The sequence below is a fragment of the Podarcis gaigeae genome (genome assembly GCF_964106915.1).
Source record: "Podarcis gaigeae genome assembly, chromosome: 1".
In the NCBI taxonomy this organism is placed as follows: domain Eukaryota; kingdom Metazoa; phylum Chordata; class Lepidosauria; order Squamata; family Lacertidae; genus Podarcis; species Podarcis gaigeae.
In genome coordinates this window covers 21,729,137-21,745,736 of record NC_139678.1, presented here as the reverse complement: position 1 = coordinate 21,745,736, position 16,600 = coordinate 21,729,137, and the positions used below count along the sequence as shown (strand labels likewise).

At 44.3% G+C, this 16,600-nt stretch overlaps 1 protein-coding gene and 1 long non-coding RNA gene across 3 annotated transcripts in view; one reads left to right on the top strand and one right to left on the bottom strand.

The window, feature by feature from the left end:
• The window catches only part of LOC310845116, a 579,409-nt gene that overhangs the window by 291,682 nt on the left and 271,127 nt on the right, over positions 1–16,600 (bottom strand). The gene's annotated exons all lie outside the window — the stretch shown is intronic.
• FAM181A (family with sequence similarity 181 member A) lies at positions 6,790–11,076 on the top strand. Of its 2 annotated transcripts, none has more exons than XM_083737705.1 (2): positions 6,790–7,648; positions 9,571–11,076. In XM_083737705.1, the coding sequence occupies exon 2, from the start codon at positions 9,755–9,757 to the stop codon at positions 10,667–10,669; it is 915 nt and encodes a 304-aa protein (XP_083593831.1). In that variant the 5' UTR covers positions 6,790–7,648; positions 9,571–9,754; the 3' UTR covers positions 10,670–11,076. The 2 variants fall into 2 exon arrangements, with proteins under 2 accessions (XP_083593831.1, XP_083593832.1); XM_083737706.1 differs by lacking the exon at positions 6,790–7,648 and adding an exon at positions 7,662–8,283.

Below are 16,600 nucleotides of genomic sequence, written 5' to 3'. Positions count from 1 at the left end.
CATCAAGGGGCCTTCGTCTGCTACTTGCATTACCTGGGTTCACCTTCCATTGGTTCAAGAGGTTTTGGTGAACATGTCCAGGAAAAAGCAGAGAATTAACCCAGGAAAAGTATTTAAACAGTTGACAGGAGAATCCACTTCTCTTGTTGTGGATTAATATCTATCCATGCAATCAACAAGCCTTACTTCCATTGGCCAAGATATTGCATCTAGATGCAAAGTTTTTGATGTCTTTAGCTCAGGTATGCAATATTTAATATAAAAATAAAAAGCTTGTAATGGGAAAGGAAGCTAGGTTAGGACTGTGGGCTGGGTGAGTTGTTTTAATTCTTTGCCCCTCATGATCCCAGTCCAAACCAGGGTGCCATCGGCTGGCCATTTGCAATGGGAAGGCAGCACCTATTGGTGCATTACCTGAAAGTCACCTGACAGATGGCAGTTTAGTGAAGAGGAGAAGCGACAGAAAAAAGAGTACAGTCAAACCTTGGTTTTTGAACATCTTGGCTACCGAACGCTTTGGAAGCCAAACACTGAAAAACTGGAAGTTGAATGCTTCCGTTTTTTAACGTGCCTCAGAAGTCGAACGGCTTCCGAGGTGTGTTTCTCAATTTTCCCCATTGAACTTGCTGACAGTCCTTTGTTCCTCGGTTTCCGAATGTTTCGGAAGTCGAAAGGACTTCCGGAACAGATTATGTTTGAAAACCGAGGTTCCACTGTAGCGAGGTTGCAGAGAGCAATGGCTGAAATTTTTTATAAAGCAGACATTGCGGAACTGTAATGGGAGAACATAGGAAATCTGCCTTATACTGTGTTAGACCATTGATCCATCTAGAGCAGCAGTGGCTACACAGCATCTGTCCAGAGTTTCAGACAAAGGTATCTCCCAGCCCTACCTGGAGATGATGGGGATTGAAGATGATGAGGATTGAACTTGTGACCTTCTACATGCAGGGCAGATGCTCTACCACTTAGTTATGGTCCTCCCCCAGGACCTGGCTTGCTGTCTTTCCCACTTTAACAGCGTCCAACTCTCTGTGTGTTTTAACAACCCAAACGTTGTTTCTCATGCAGAATGTTAGGTGGGAGATTTAGCGGCTTAAGATTGCAGAGCTACAAAATGAGCACAAGCTTCAACCTCAGATCAGATACTCTCTCCATTCTACACACACACACACACACACACACACACACACACATACACCCCTCCATGCTTTCAAGAAGAAAAAGAGTTGGTTACAGCCACGATTATGGGATTTGGTTGGCTTTCATTATGTAAGCACAGTGTTGGCTGCCGTGCATTTCCTCCAATGATTTAGCCATAAATTTTCTGTCCATTAGTGAAACCAGTTTCTTTCTTAAAGAAACAGCTGTGTCCTGCCTGCAGCCTGCCAAAGAATGGTGTTAGTCACATGCCGTCCAACGCAAAGCACAATTGAAAAGTTCGCTGTATGAGACTGACAGCGGCTATTCATATCAAATCATTCCACCATCTGCCTGAATGGCAGGCTTCTGGGTAGAAGCAACTCCTCCCCTCCCCCTGCATGCCGTCCTCATGGGCCTCAAAATTTAGCTCATAATGTAAATATCCAGAGTAGAAGAGACAGAGAGGCAAGGAGGAGATGTGCAAGATTGTGAACTCTGCTCTGCACCCAGCCCCAGAAAAGCAATGGAGTTGGTTGCACTAAATATATGTAATTATATGTGTGTCTATGTATAATCTATCTATCCATCCATCCATCCATCCATCTATGTAACTGTCTGTTAGTTTCTCCATCCATCCAGTTTTATGGACACAAGCTTACTTTGGATCAACTGAGAGCTCTAGTGTCAATTTAGCTTCCCACTCACTCATAAGGATGGGAAAGAAGTTGGTCCAGTTTGCATTTTACACTTCCCAAATCTATGCACAAAAATGCACATATTACATATTACTGAAAATGCATCTGATGAAAATGCATACATGAGGCAAAATTGGGTACAAAAATGCACTTATTAGAAAAAGTGTGTGAGAAGACAAATTCAATTTTTGTGCAAACTTTTAAGCGGGGGAAGCAAATGGATGGGATTACCTGAAATTAGGACTGGAGAAATGAGAAGCTGAGAAAAAGCAAATATTGATACCCCATCCCATGAACACCCCTTTATCCTTGAGAGGCCTTCTGCCTGGTTCCCTGTAGTTTCACTTCTTGCAGTGAAGGAACTGCCAGGAGGCCCTTGGTGCTGGACCTCCGTGTCTGGGCTGAGCAACAGGGGTGGAGACATTCCTTCAGGTATACAGGGCTGAAGCTGGGAAAGGAAGAGGCAAGCTTCAGTAGCTGACAGATGGATATATTAAGCACACAGCCATGATGCCTCATGTTGTGGCATTCTTACTGTTTTCTCTCTTTACAGATTTAGACAGTCATTGGAGACATGTCTCTTTTCCGTGAGCTTTTGAACTCTTATTGTTAGGGCACAACCCACTCCAGGACCTTAGAGTGAAGATCAGGTAACATGTATAATAAATACTACTACTAGTAGTATTAGTAATACTAATCTTCCTTAGACAGAGACACTGTGGTTTCCAGGTCCCATAATTTGGGGGTTTGAGTGTTCTTGATGGGGTTGCACTTCCTCTGAAAGTACAAGAATGCTGTTTATGAGTGCTCTTGGAACCACCTTTGTCCATCAAGGCCGAGGTGACCTCCGTGGCGAAGGGTGCTTATCATCTGCTTTAGCTGGTGAGTCAACTGCACCCTTTCCTGAACAGGAAGAAGATTCTGCACTTTTGGATTGGTGCATGAGAACTGGACAAAAGAAGACAGGATGCTCAAGCTGGGCTCTTAACTCTCAAAAGTGAAATGTTCTGCAGTGCTGGTCTCTAACTTTAAACCTCAGCTAGCTGGTACCAATCAGCCTGGTTTGAATTTCAAGCAGGTTATGATAATGTGTCTCTGTGAGCCCCAAAAAATTAAATGTTATTTATCCATCCTTGAAGAAAAAGGAGGGTATCAAAGAAGCTTACATATAGCTTGCAGGCAGCTTATAGGGTCCTGACCCTGCTAAACTTCAGCAGCTGAAATGCATGTCACATGGCTTTAGAGTCTAGACCATCCTCCGAGATGTCCTCTTTTAATTTATGATGCTTAGTTTCTGTTTCTTTTTGATATAATTTACCTACTGTGAGCCACATGCTTAATATGAGGCTAGTAAGAAAGTGATGTAGTTCAGTGATCAGGGGACAGATCCCCATGAAAACTGGGAAAGGCATTTACCCCCTTCACCCCTGCAGATTGATTTGGGGTACAGAAGACGGAAATAATGGGTGTCTGGGCCAGCCCTACCACTAGACAAAATGAGGCAGTCATCTCAGGCATCTGATCTTGAGTGTCATGAAAAGGCAGCAGATTGTTAGTTATTTCATTTATTTTTAGTATTTATTATTATGCAGTTCGAAAGCACGTCAAAGTGCAAGTAGATAAATAGGTACCGCTGCGGTGGGAAGGTAAACGGCGTTTCCATGTGCTGCTCTGGTTTGCCAGAAGCGGCTTAGTCATGCTAGCCACATTACCCAGAAGCTGTACGCCGGCTCCCTCGGCCAATAAAGCGAGATGAGCGCCGCAACCCCAGAGTCGTCCACGACTGGACCTAACAGTCAGGGGTCCCTTTACCTTTATTATTATGCACTGCTCCGCTCTCCAAGTGTCAGGAAGTTCCTGTGCTTAGCCAGGGGTTGATTTCATTAGAATGAAGGTCAATGGAGACTACAGGATGCATGGTTTTAGTTACATGTATTTAGTTAACTCCCAGCAGATTTTGCTTCTCCATCTCTAGGCACTGTGATCATCTGCAAGGATTTCCATATTGTGGGGTTAGTGTTGCCAGCCTCCATGTCATGTTTGCACACATCTTTGTAATGCAGAGTTGGTCTTCCAATGGGCCTGGTGCCTGAAGCCAGCTCCCCATAGAGCATGTCCTGTGGACATGATCAAGCCAGTTGTAGACATTGCTGAGACAGGAGTGTGAACATGGTGGGAATGTGGGCTTGGGAGAGTACATCTTTGTTTGAGACTCTGTCCTGCCATGTGATGGCCAAAATGGTGGAATACACCCCTATGACTCTACCAACAGAGGCATTTTATGACTCTATGTGGTTCTCCATTAGTGGAGCCATCCATTTTATACCCACTGAAATTTTGTCCACAAGTACAGGCATTATTTCCCTCAAAGAAGTTAATAGCAGCCATTGAGTGCATTGGGGTACCCAGAAAGTAGTGAATAAACCTGGTCACATTCTGTGGTGACCCTCTTGTACCATCTCTAGCAAAGAATGCACAACTATGACTTCTTATTAAGTCTTATGTCTCTCTCTCTCTCTGTCTGTCTGTCTGTCTGTCTACATACGTTTTCTGTATTTAATTTGGAGATGGCCAAACTCAAGACGTCATCTTAAATAGTTTTTTTTTAAAAAAAACACACCAAAAAACCACAAACCCAACCTTTTCCTCTTTTGAGAAAAAGAAAGAGGTTTTGAAAGATAGGAGGAAGGTTTGCCGCATTTTAAATGCATTTGCTCTTGTGAACTATTCCCCACCCCTTTCAAACCTTCGCATACCAGAACACTCAGGAAGCCAGCTGTCAACAGAGTGACATGTCAGATATGAAGTGGCTCTACAGCTGGTCCCTGTCTGCATGCTGGGAAGGCATGTGGAGGCATTTTTTTCAACTGCTGTATGACTTTGACAGTCTCACAGTTAAAATGATGTATCATTCTTATGCTTTTCCTCAGTTGGCACTTCAAAGTGCATTAGAAACTCCAAGAGGAGTGCCCTATTGTTAATTGTTTCTTTCAGATGTACATTGGGACGTACATGGCTAAAGGAGAGAGGAACAAAAGGGTTCCGGTGGCCTCTTTGGAAAACCCCTGTGCAGCTCAACCTGAGTCTGACCTTGAAAGGGTTTCCTTTATTCAGAAAACCGTGCTCTTCACTCCATTGCCCTATTGTCATCCAGCGGCAGGGGAACGGGGTCTCTAAAGGAGGGAATGTCGGCACATCAAGAACAACTTTCTGCAGCAGCATGGAGTATTTAGCTGGGGGTCTTAAAACATTAAATACATCAGGTCCTAAATAATAATGCAAAAGGGAATGTGATGTTAAGAATATAGTATGGGATTGCATCTCTACTGGTGTTTTTTCATACACATTGCTACTAATAATCACTCAGGATCTGGCATACGTTTGCTGCGATTTGTAAAACTTGTACCTCATTAAACTTTCTTGCAATGACTCTGGGCAGGAGTTCATTCAGCCAAAAGCTCTCCTCCCCCCCCAGCAGAACTGAATGGTGCTCCAGATTTTTCAGTGATTGCTTGAGAAGTATATGTAATGAATGTATGAAACCAGAAAAAAGACATCACAGAAGCAGGGCAAAAATGACACTAAAGAAGCAGCAAAAAGGTGAAGCAATAGCAAAGAGAGGGATTTCAAAAGGTAATTTAGCAGGACTTATTTCTGCCTACTGAATTCTGCCTACTAAAAAGTTTGACCTGAAAGTCAAAATGAGGTAACATTCTTTGCAACTCTAGCCTGACCACAGATTTTATACCACCTCTCTTCCAATATACATAGCATGTCCCTCCTCTGATTTCCAGCAACTGCTATTCAGAAGCAAATTGCCTCTGACTGTGGAGGCAGAGTAAAAAAAGGAAAAGGTAAAGGACCCCTGGATGGTTAAGTCCAGTCAAAGGTGACTATGGGGTTTGGCAGCCATCTCGCTTCAGGCTGAGGGAGCTGGCGTTTGTCCACAGACAGCTTTCTGGGTCATGTGGCCAGCATGACTAAACTGCTTCTGGCGCAACGGAACACTGTGATGAAAGCCAGAGCGCACAGAAACACCATTTACCTTCCCACTGCAGCAGTACCTATTTATCTATTTGCACTGGTGTGCTTTCAAACTGCTAGGTTGGCAGGAGCTAGGACAGAGCAATGGGAGCTCACCCCATCATGCAGGTTCGAACTGCCAACCTTCCGATCAGCATGTCCAAGAGGCTCAGTGGTTTAGACCGCAGTGCCACCCGCTCCCTATAGGAGGCAGAGTATAGCCATTGTGAACACAAAGATAAGACTTACTGACTTTTTTCTTCAGTGTGAACAGCAAGAGGCTTTGGCACAGCATTCCCATTATTAGGCATCTCAGACACTCGGCCCCTTGCATAAGCCAAGTCAGAAGCAATGAGCAGCTGGTGTGTCTATTGCTGTTCAAATTGGAAGGCAGAAGGTTATCAAATCTATTGCCTATCCGGTGGTGTAGACTAGCTTCCAGACACTGTTGAGAAGAACTGCTCTAAGCAAGTTCACAAAAATAGCAACCTCTTGTCTGTACTGCATCTTCCAGCTAAGGGTCACTGCTGTTGAAATAAATGCTGGAAAAGGAATTAGAACATTAAAGTAACAATTGGCATAATTTGAAATTATTCAAGTTAACTTTTCTTTTTCCATGGTGAGAGAAAAGATTAAATGCTTCACCAACAGTTTGGGGTCGGTATGCAATTGCACAACCTACTTCTTGACATTCCAAAAAGGTTATGTGAGTTTACCCTTAATTTGTGGTAATTAACTCCAACCCAAACTACACAAATTGCCAACCAATTCACAGCTACACAGTGCTCTAAGGGGACAAATATCAAAATAAATAAACAGTTTTGACTCAAAGGGAGATGATAAATTTTAATTATCCAAAATCTAGGTATATTTTCTAGAACGTTCACAAAATAGAACGCTACAGTCCTATGCACTTCATTAGGAGTAAGCTAATTAGGAGTATGCTCCATTTATATCAATGAAATTTGCTTCTGAAAAAATAAGGTTAGGATCTGGATGTTAGTTTAACTTATTATTTCTAAAGCTCTTCTTATATTTCAACTTCAAGTCAATCATATAGAGCTGTTGTTGTTTTTTTAAAACATTGGTTGATAAGCTAGTGCCCTGATCAGCATCAGTATTTGAGTGTTCATACAGAATTTTATATAACATGAAGTCTGCAGTGTGCTAAGACTGAAAAACACTTGGACTCCTGTCTGCTCCAGTCTCAGTTGTGAGTGGACGTACCACATTGCAAGCTGGCTTTATTCCTGAATGTCTAGCATTTCTGAAATTCATTCAGGGTAACTTCACTCTCCCCCCCCCCCCACTGCTATTCTTAAAGATCTCTGTGGGGATAGCACACAGTGTGGGACTCCCAGGTTTAGCATGCTATTAAGTTATTGCCACCCCTAAGGACAATCCTGCAAAGAGGATGAGGACTCACATAACTCTGAATCAATAAAGGAAGCAGCTCAATTAGCATTTCACATGCTTTTCTTCCCTCTCTTCTTACCTTCCCTGCAGTGGGCATGCTTTCCCCTTAAAGGATTGTCCTGTTTCTGCTCCTTGCCAGCGTTGGCAGGGTGACAGTAGTCGAGTGTGCAAACTTGTGCTATTGTCCCTGGGCCAGGGGGAGTCATGGAGACCCACTAATATGACACAGGAAAATGTTTGCTGATGGCAATTCTATGGGCTTTGTCTAACTCTTTCTCCATCATGACGACTCGATTTAAGTCTCTAACTGTTTGACTACAGATGCAAGAGTACTATCCAACTCCATCCTTTTGTCCCGGTGGTTTGAATGGGTAATTCAGCTTTTGTGTGGCTCAATTGAGGGGGCAAACATAAAGACAAGATTCTTGAGCGCTCAAGCTCCTTTTCCATGGATATCTGCACATCTCTTTAGAGATTTGTTCCATTCCTACCTTTTTCTGACATCACCCTCCCTTTGGTGGATTTTTTTTTGGGGGGGGGGGGGAGCAGAGGCCCCGATCAAGAACAGTTTAAAAAGTAGGCTAGCCAGGTCTTCGAAACTAGCATTGTCCAGTGTTACTCAAGCATGGCTACTGCCAGCCTTCAGACAGCTTTGGAGTAGTTTAGAGAAAAGGGCCTCAGCAAACTTGCTTTACTCATCCTCAGCATATCATGTTTGACTGTGTTTAAGAAAAGGGGGGCAGGGGGCTGGAAAGGGGGGAATGGTAGGCATCACAGGAAAATGATCGTATTTATTAGCTGTCTTTCTGTGGCTGTCCCCATGGTGACAATTTGTGATGGCAAAGAATGTGAGAACGGGGAGCCTAATGCCTGATTGGGATGCTTTGTATTTGGCAAAGTGGCTTCTGATTGGCCTGAGAAAGCCTCCTAACTAGAAGGACTTGATATTCATTCAGTTTACTCAAGTGCCGCAAAACACTCACAGGGTCCGGCTGCTTCTCTAAAGGTTGGTAGTGTCTAACCTATGTAACAAGATTAGCTGGTGAGCTTCTTCTCTACCACAGAGTTACAGTAACACTCAATATTTAAGAGACAATCTAGCTGGGAGGGTGTGTGTGTTTGATTTATCGAGTGCCAAGAAAATGATGCATAGATTTCTAATCAATGGTTAAATGCTACCTGTCTAACAAGATTGACGAGTGGGGCCATAGTAGTAGAAAATGATGACTGTAAGACTGGGAGAGAGGGGAAGGAATATGTCAGATAGGGTATGAGTGTATGCATCAGTGGCGAGTTTGTAAAAGGGTTGCAAAGAAATGTGTGTTTAGCAGTACCTTCACTGTGGTCCTGAGTCTACATGGGAAGAAACAAGCATGTAAGACAATACTTATATTTGGCTAGTTATTGGGACCAAATGCATGTTTATCTAAAGTTATTGTCTCAAGTGCCGCTTTTGTATTTTGCATAGAGTAACCTGAATGTGTGTGCATGAGAGCGAGTGTGCATGACACAATTGTATTTGGGTATCGGAATGGAGCTTTTAACAGCTTTGTGGATAACTATGTGAAGCAGCTATCAATGGCATTAAGAATGTGTGTCCATGCACACACACAAAAACAACCATGTATAATAGATGTGTGAGACACACAGAACATGTCAATATGTTGGGCATTTTCATAAGCGACACTAAAAGCACATCTTTGCTCTCTTGCCCTAAGTATACATGTAGATGTCAGTAAAGCAGCACTACATCAAAATAGGGAAGAGTCTTTTTTTTCTTTTTAACACTGTAGATAACACATGCAGAACCTTTTGCGGGAAAGGATAAAAAGGTTTTTAATGTACATGCAACAGACCTGCAGCACAAACCCATGCCACTCCTTAACATCAAACTAAACGCATCTCCACTTTGCATGTGGCTAAAAACAAACAAAAGGGATGCCACCTTCTGCTTTCACACGTTACGGGAGGCACACACGTCCTGAATCCCATCCCGGCACGTGCATTTGTAGATGCTCCAAATGCATGGTATGTGCAAAAGGAAAATGTGTGTGTCGGGCATTTTATCTTCGCAAAGGTTCTCTAGCGTGTCTGCCTTTGTCCCTTCTCTCAGGGGTTTATGCCAAGGGCGACTCGTCCCCCTTTAGCCCAGCCTAGTGGTTCCCACAGACCACTTGAAAACTGCAGTGTCTTGGAGGGGCCGCTTTATTTATTTATTTTTATTATTAGCCTGCTGTATCTGTTGCAATGATCCTCGCTCCATGCTGCATGATTTTGAATTGCCTTTTCACAGACACTCTGCAGACCTCTGGGGGTGGTCCATGGACCCCAGTTTGGGAACCACTGGCCTAGCCTGAGCATCATCATCACCTGCCGTGGAACTCGGGGTTGCCGAGCCACGCTGCCCCGGGAGAGCGGGAGCCGGATCCCTCCTCTTCATGGACGGGCCTTCCTCCCCGGTCCCGGAGCTGTGAGAGATGGCCTCGGCCGACAGCGAGGTGAAGACTCTCCTCAACTTCGTCAACTTGGCCTCGAGCGACATCAAGGCGGCCCTGGACAAGTCGGCTCCGTGCCGGCGCTCCGTCGACCATAGGAAGTACCTACAGAAGCAGCTCAAGCGCTTCTCCCAGAAATACTCCCGCCTGCCTCGCTGCCACCATCACCACCACCACCTGCAGCAGCAGCCGCCTCAGCCCGCCAGGGAGCGGAAAGCGCCTGAGGAGAGAGCGCGAGGAGGCCTCGAGGCTCCTGTCAGCCGGGGCGACAGAGACAGCAAGGCCTGCAAGGCCGCAGAGCCCGGCGAGCAGCAGCAGGGCGTCTCTGAGGCGACCGCTAGGCCCGACCAAGTGCCCATGAGGAAAAGGCAGCTGCCCGCCTCATTTTGGGAAGAGCCCCGGCCGGCTCCGGGCCCTCTGGGCGGGAACGGCATCGCCTTCCCGGCGGGAGCCGCTTCCAACTCCTCGTCACCGTCGTCGTCGTCCTCCTCCTCCTCCTCCAAGGACTTGCCCGTCCTTGAGGCAAAGAAAAGTAAAAAAAGCCCGGATGGCGGGACGGTTAGCGTTGCCGAGAGCCCGCCGGGAAGCAGGCCGGACGCTGAGGCCGCGCAGGTGCTGAGCGCCTGGAGCTGCTGTCCATTTCAGTACCACGGACCGCAAGCCTCTCCCGGCGTCTACCCTCCGCCGCTCGCCGCCTCCCTTCCGCCGGTAGGCCCCTTCCCGGGCCTGGGCCTGTGGAGGAAAAACGCGGCCTCGCCGGCGGAGGGAGAGCCCTTCCGCAAGGCGGGCGGCGACGGCGGGGCAGGCCCGAAAGTGCACCGGCCCGTAGTGTGGAAGCCCATCCCCACCAAGCCCGCCGCGCCGCCCCCCATCTTCGGCGTCTTTGGGTACATCTAGGCCTGGCGGGCCTGTAGTCGCCGCCGCCTTGCGAGGGCCTCGCCTCTCGCTGGACCGTCCGTAGCGCCGCCTCGCCGGCGATGGAGGGAGCGGGGACAAAGGCCTGAAAGAATGGCCGGCCTGATTCTGCTCTCCCTCTCTTGTGTGGGGCGAGAATCCGGACCCCTGCAAGGACGGACCGCCAAGGAGGCATCAGGAACAAAAATCATGATGGTGAATTTATTCAGGAGTTGGCTACCTTTTTTCCCCTCCTCCCCCCTTACAGTTGCAGAAGAGGATGTGCAAGGAAAGTGCAAGGCTTCACTGCCACTAATATGGGCTTCTTCAAACGAGAAATGTGTTCCTCCTGGCATGTAAATACCAAGGGCACTAAAGCAAATAAAAAGCCAATGAGTTGTTTTCTTTGAGCCTCCACCCTTCAAATGCTTTCAGATGGGGAAGTTTTTGCCTTCCTGTCTGCAAAAGAAAGATGAAAGGGAGATGCTTTGCTTCTCCTGCATGTATGGCAATTGCTCTTTCCACCTGTAGTTGTTGAGTCTGATCTCTAGGCCAGGGATGGGGATGTTTGGGGCTGAATATGGCCTACCAGGAGGTAGTTCGGGGCTGAAATAGGTTCGGGGCTGAATATCGCCTACCAGAATGTCTGACCCTGGAGGTTCTCCTTAGCCCATTCTGGTCACCACAGCCCTACTCTGTGCTTCCCTCCAGTGTTTCAGCTAATCTGGAATGTGTCATTGAATGTAATGATGCCTTTCAGTTGCCTGGATGGAGATCCATGCATGTGTAGAAGAACATGAGGCTTTTGTATTGCTGGAATGCAGCCAACTGACATATCCAACTGGCATGCAGCCCCCCAAAAGTTGCTCATAAGAGAATGTGGCCCTCCAGCTGAAAAAAGGTCCCCCACTCCTATTCTAGGGGTGATTCCCAGCGCTGCATGATTCTCTCTGGGTGTTTTTGTCAGCTTGAAGCAAGTGGTCTTGCACTGCTGTCACCAGGCATCCATTACATACTTTGGGATGAGAGACTTTCCATCAGGATATGTGTTAAAATCTTTTTATCACTGACAAGTAACATGCCTTTGGAAATACACGTTTGTCACGGTGAGAAGGGGGCATACTAGAGGCAGAGAATGTGCTTTGTATACCAAAACCTAAGACTTAGGATCAGTCCCTACAACTTACATGTAGAAGGATCTCATATAGCAGGTATATAAAAAAATCTCCTGATGCTTGAAACCTTACAGACTGTTGCCAGTCCATGCAGAACATACTTGGCCAGACCAAATAAACCTGCTTCATTATTTGCAAATAAATGTTTGGGGGAGCAGGGAGGTGGGGAGGAAGAAGTGATTTATGTAATGTTGCATTGCACGTTATTGCAGAAAATGCCATGTATACAACCACTCAATTATTTTGCTGGATATAATGGCAGTGACAGTGTTGGTTCTGAGTGAGGTTTCAACCAGGTCTTGCTTGCAGGCTTCCACTGGCCACAGTAAGAAGAGAATGTTAGACTTTGAGTTGATCCATTGGAGCTCTTATGTTCCCTGTCTAGCTTTTAAAAGCAGAAGTTGCATGGACCTACAGTATAAGAGACCAATACTGAAGGCAAACTACTAGCAAAAGAGCCCTACACTTTATGGATTTGGTTTTCCTCACTAGTTCAGTGACATGAACCAGTTCTCATCAAAACTAGACTAGCTTAAACAAATTGGGAAACATGGGACAGATGTGCCCTGTGAAGGAGGAATATATTTAAATGGGGGGAAATCATGGCAGATAGATCTGTCAATGGCTACCAGAAATAATGGCTAAATAGAATTCCATGTTTAGAGGCAGCAAGTAACTGGATACTAGATGCCAAAGAGCAGCAGTTGGAGAGAGAGAGCTGCTGTCTTCATGTGCTGCTTGTGAGCTGTCCGGAGCCATCTGGTTGGCAACTGTGAGAAACAGGGTGATGTTAGATGCATTTTTGGGTTGAACTAGGAGGTCTCTTCTTACATTTGAAAGATTATAAGGCTCTTTCAGATACATGACCTAGTCCCTAGAGGGCTTTTTCTAAGGCGTTCTCTTAGAGCAGGTTTGTAAACAGCAACTTTCTTAATCACTTGTTGCGAGTCAGAATTGGCTATAGGTGACCAAGCAAGGAAACTATATAAATTGAAACATAGTCTGCATACTCCACTGCTGCACTGTTTAATGTTGAATAAAATAATGGGGTCAAGAGAAATAGCACAGGTGCCATTTAGGAAGGGTGATAGGCAGTCCCTTCCCTTTTCATATTTCAGACCACATGTTATTATTTCTCAGTATCATTTACATGTTTCTGGTTTATTATGCAGTATTTTAAAAATGTTAATAACCACAACCTGTGTTCTTGAAGCACACCGTATTTTTGCAATTCAATCTTTAACATATCCTAGACGCTCCATTTAAGCCTCGTTATCAATCTTGCTTTTGAAATACCAGAATCATGAAATGTCTTTCAAATCTTTAATGCTCTTGCATGTGAAGGTAGCTTGAAACTTTCCAGGGACTCTATTTGAGAGCATATGTGCTTTAATTAGTTAATTGTTATCTTCTAGCTATTAACTATAGCGAAAGTAAATAAGAGTCACGCCTTCACTAACACAGGGAATGTAGACTTTACTAAAATGTCATGTATTTACTGAAACAGGACAGTCGAACTGTGACTGTAAGCCAGCCAGCCAGCTCTGTTTGCAAGCTGTTATCCATTCAGAGTAGACTTTAATCACTTGCTGCATGCCTCAATGACTGCACAGGTGTCAAATTGTGTGCCCTCAAAAAGCAGCAGTGAGGGTCAAAATCTGTCTTTTATATTATTCTTCCTGCACCCTTTTAAGTTACTTAACAGGACAAAGCAAGTGTAAGAGCTGGCTTGTAAACAGCCACTTACCTCATCACCTGTGATGAGACAGAATTGAATATAGGTAACCAGGCAGGGAAGCTTTTATAAACTGAAAGAAACATTTCTCTTTCTTTCAGTCTGGCAATGTGCCACAAATGGCTAATGTACATATATGTGGGCAGGCTAGTAAACATTTGTGGACTGATAACTTTGGGGAATTTATTTCCCAGGCTGTTCCAGCGTGCAAGAAGAATTATATTTCATGCCATAGTATTTTGACTTACCATTGCATCATATAAAAAAAATATTTTGCCAGCATGGGGGGTGGACATGTGTTTTGAGGAGGAAGAGACTGAGGAACAAGTGTAGGAGGCTAATGCATATCATTGTGATTCTGGCTTCTGATACCAACTTCAATAAGCTTACCATGACACTTCTTATCTACCCCGTGCCCACACTGACTACGTGTAACCTCATGCACTCACTTCAGTGAAGGAAGCAACTCCTCCTGCTCATTGGTTTATGCATGTGTGCAGCTATCCCCACTCCAGTGAATTGATTAGGAATGTTTACTCATGCCAGAGCTCTGTATCAAATGCACATAGAACTCCACTCCAAATCAGCCTACAATGCCTCATAAGTTCATGGTGTGAGGAAAAACAGCAGCACATCACATTTGAAAATGCAGTTTTCTCTACAGCAATTATTATGGTTTAGACTGGCTCAGATTTCTTCAGTCTAAACTAATTTAGACCCTTCTTCCATGTGCACCGCCTAACACTGAAATTCCTTATTTAGGTGATTAATAATAATAATGATAGTTTTAAAAATAGTCACAGCAGGTACTTTTACTCATATTTAATGCAGGCAATAAAACCTAAAAATATAACACTTTTATCAATACTGCACACACCCATCCCTCCTGACCAAACCCCACAGTTTAAAAAAGCTATAGTAACAAAACTAAAGGCTTCAAAAGTGCATTATGACACAATCATTGCACACATGACTATGGAAATAATACATCAATCAGGTCACAGAATGCTAGAATGTTCGGGGGCGGGGGCTTTGGCTATTCCTTGCATATTAAATATATATGCTGACTAGGATTTTTTGACCATCTGTTAATGCATTCTACCATTCTATATCCTGGAATTGCAGGACTTGTTATATAAAGTAGTAAATATTATACCTTTCAAATTTACAACCATTTCTATACATCTCCGTTGAATTTTATAAAAGGCAGTTGAGTTTGTACAAATTTGGTATAACTAGTGAAATGTGTGTTGTGAAAATTCAGTTGCCCAGATCCAGGAATTCACTGGTGCAGCAGAAAGACTGGGCCTGTATTTCCCCAGCACAGCTTGCTGCAGCACAGCTTGCTGCTTGCTGCATGAGGATTTAAGTGGGGTAACTTGTGCCGATTTGCATTCATTAACCCAGTGTTCAAACAGTCTTGTCCTCATCCAGTAGCCTTTCTCAAATCCAGTCCAGCTAACCTGTGCATGAAAACCTTTCTGTAAATGGCTTTCTGTTGCTAGATTGGGGGGGGGGGAGTTGGAGAGGTAGCATGCATGCACTATGTGCAAATAAATGTAAACCAACCATGTAGAAAAGATGGCGAAAAGAATCAATTACAGATAGGTAGCCGTGTTGGTCTGCCATAGTCAAAACAAAAAAAATTCCTTCCAGTAGCACACTTCTTCAGATACACTGGCTATTCCTTCAGTGTATCTGAAGAAGTGTGCATGCACACGAAAGCTCATACCAAGAACTGACTTAGTTGGTCTTTAAGGTGCTACTGGAAGGAATTTTTTTTGAAAAGAATCAAGTGAAAGTACAATTGTCAGGGGAGCTTTTAAGCAGACTATTCCCCACTTCCCACCCCAATTTATGCGCATAGCTAGTGACACCTTTATCTCCTGAGGTTTGTGCTAACTTTTTGCACTATGGATCCAATCGGCTCAACTAGGGTTGTTCCTAGTATATGTGCATGTGAACGGGGAAGTCGGATCTCCAGGCTACGCATTCATGTATGATGGGAGAAAAACCCGGGAGGGTATTGTCTTTGCTTTTTTTCCTTCAATATCTTGGATAAAAGAGTTTCTTTAAAAAGAAAAAAAAGGAGCAGACCACACTCCTATATGTTATAAACACTGGACTGTTAGTTCAAGAATTAGTACTGTTGTTCCATTCACAACCAGTTAGAACATTTCAAGCTATAAACAAAACTGAAGCCTTGTTACTATACTGTACATGGGAATTGTATTTTTTCTTTTTTTACTCAGTAGTCAAACCTGGGCTATGTGTTCCTTATTACACCCTACCCGTGCTTTCAAATGTGAAAATCTGAGACCATCCTCTCTGCAAAAAGTGTCATGCATTCTATTTTGGGCATCTCCACCAAGCTCGTTTGAGATGCATGTAATGATGTGCTTGATTCTGCTGTGGTGCCTCAGCTTCAGAGTGACTAGGGTTGTTCCTGTTGTCACTCCTCTCAAACAATAACTAAGGGCTGTAACCTTGAACTACAACAAGTGGAGGACAAATTGTATTTACCTGAGAGATCTATTTCATTGGTATGTGTTGGTAAGGAAATGGTTGGTAAAGGAAGGGTTAAAACTATGACACTTCATGAAAGGGTTCAACATGAAGAGAATGCCAATGGAAGATAATCACAGGCGTCAGTGAAAGTGGGTGGACAATTTGCCTCACAATGGCCTATTTAGCTCATTTAAATGCATCTCAGCCAAGTCATGGTTCCACTTTGAAGGAATGGTTCTAAGGTTTAACAGCAAACTTAGTTACTGCTTCATACATACATGCCATAAGTCATTCAGTGTTAAAAATACTCTGCTTGGATTATTGCTTAAGCATCATCCAGCTAAGCATCTGAGTTCCCAAATCACAACCCAAATTATGCCAGAGTATTTGATCTGAAGCTGATTCAATGTTTTTCTGAAGCCCTGCAAATAACTGCCAGTGTTTTCCAGCAACAATACATCAATCATTTTCTTCTTTCCAAAGCAATGCAAGTGCTGAATCAGCTCTTTCCTTCAT

Bases quoted from the DNA above. Each gene is read 5' to 3' on its own strand.
- FAM181A (XM_083737705.1), top strand. From the start codon at position 9,755: ATGGCCTCGGCCGACAGCGAGGTGAAGACTCTCCTCAACTTCGTCAAC.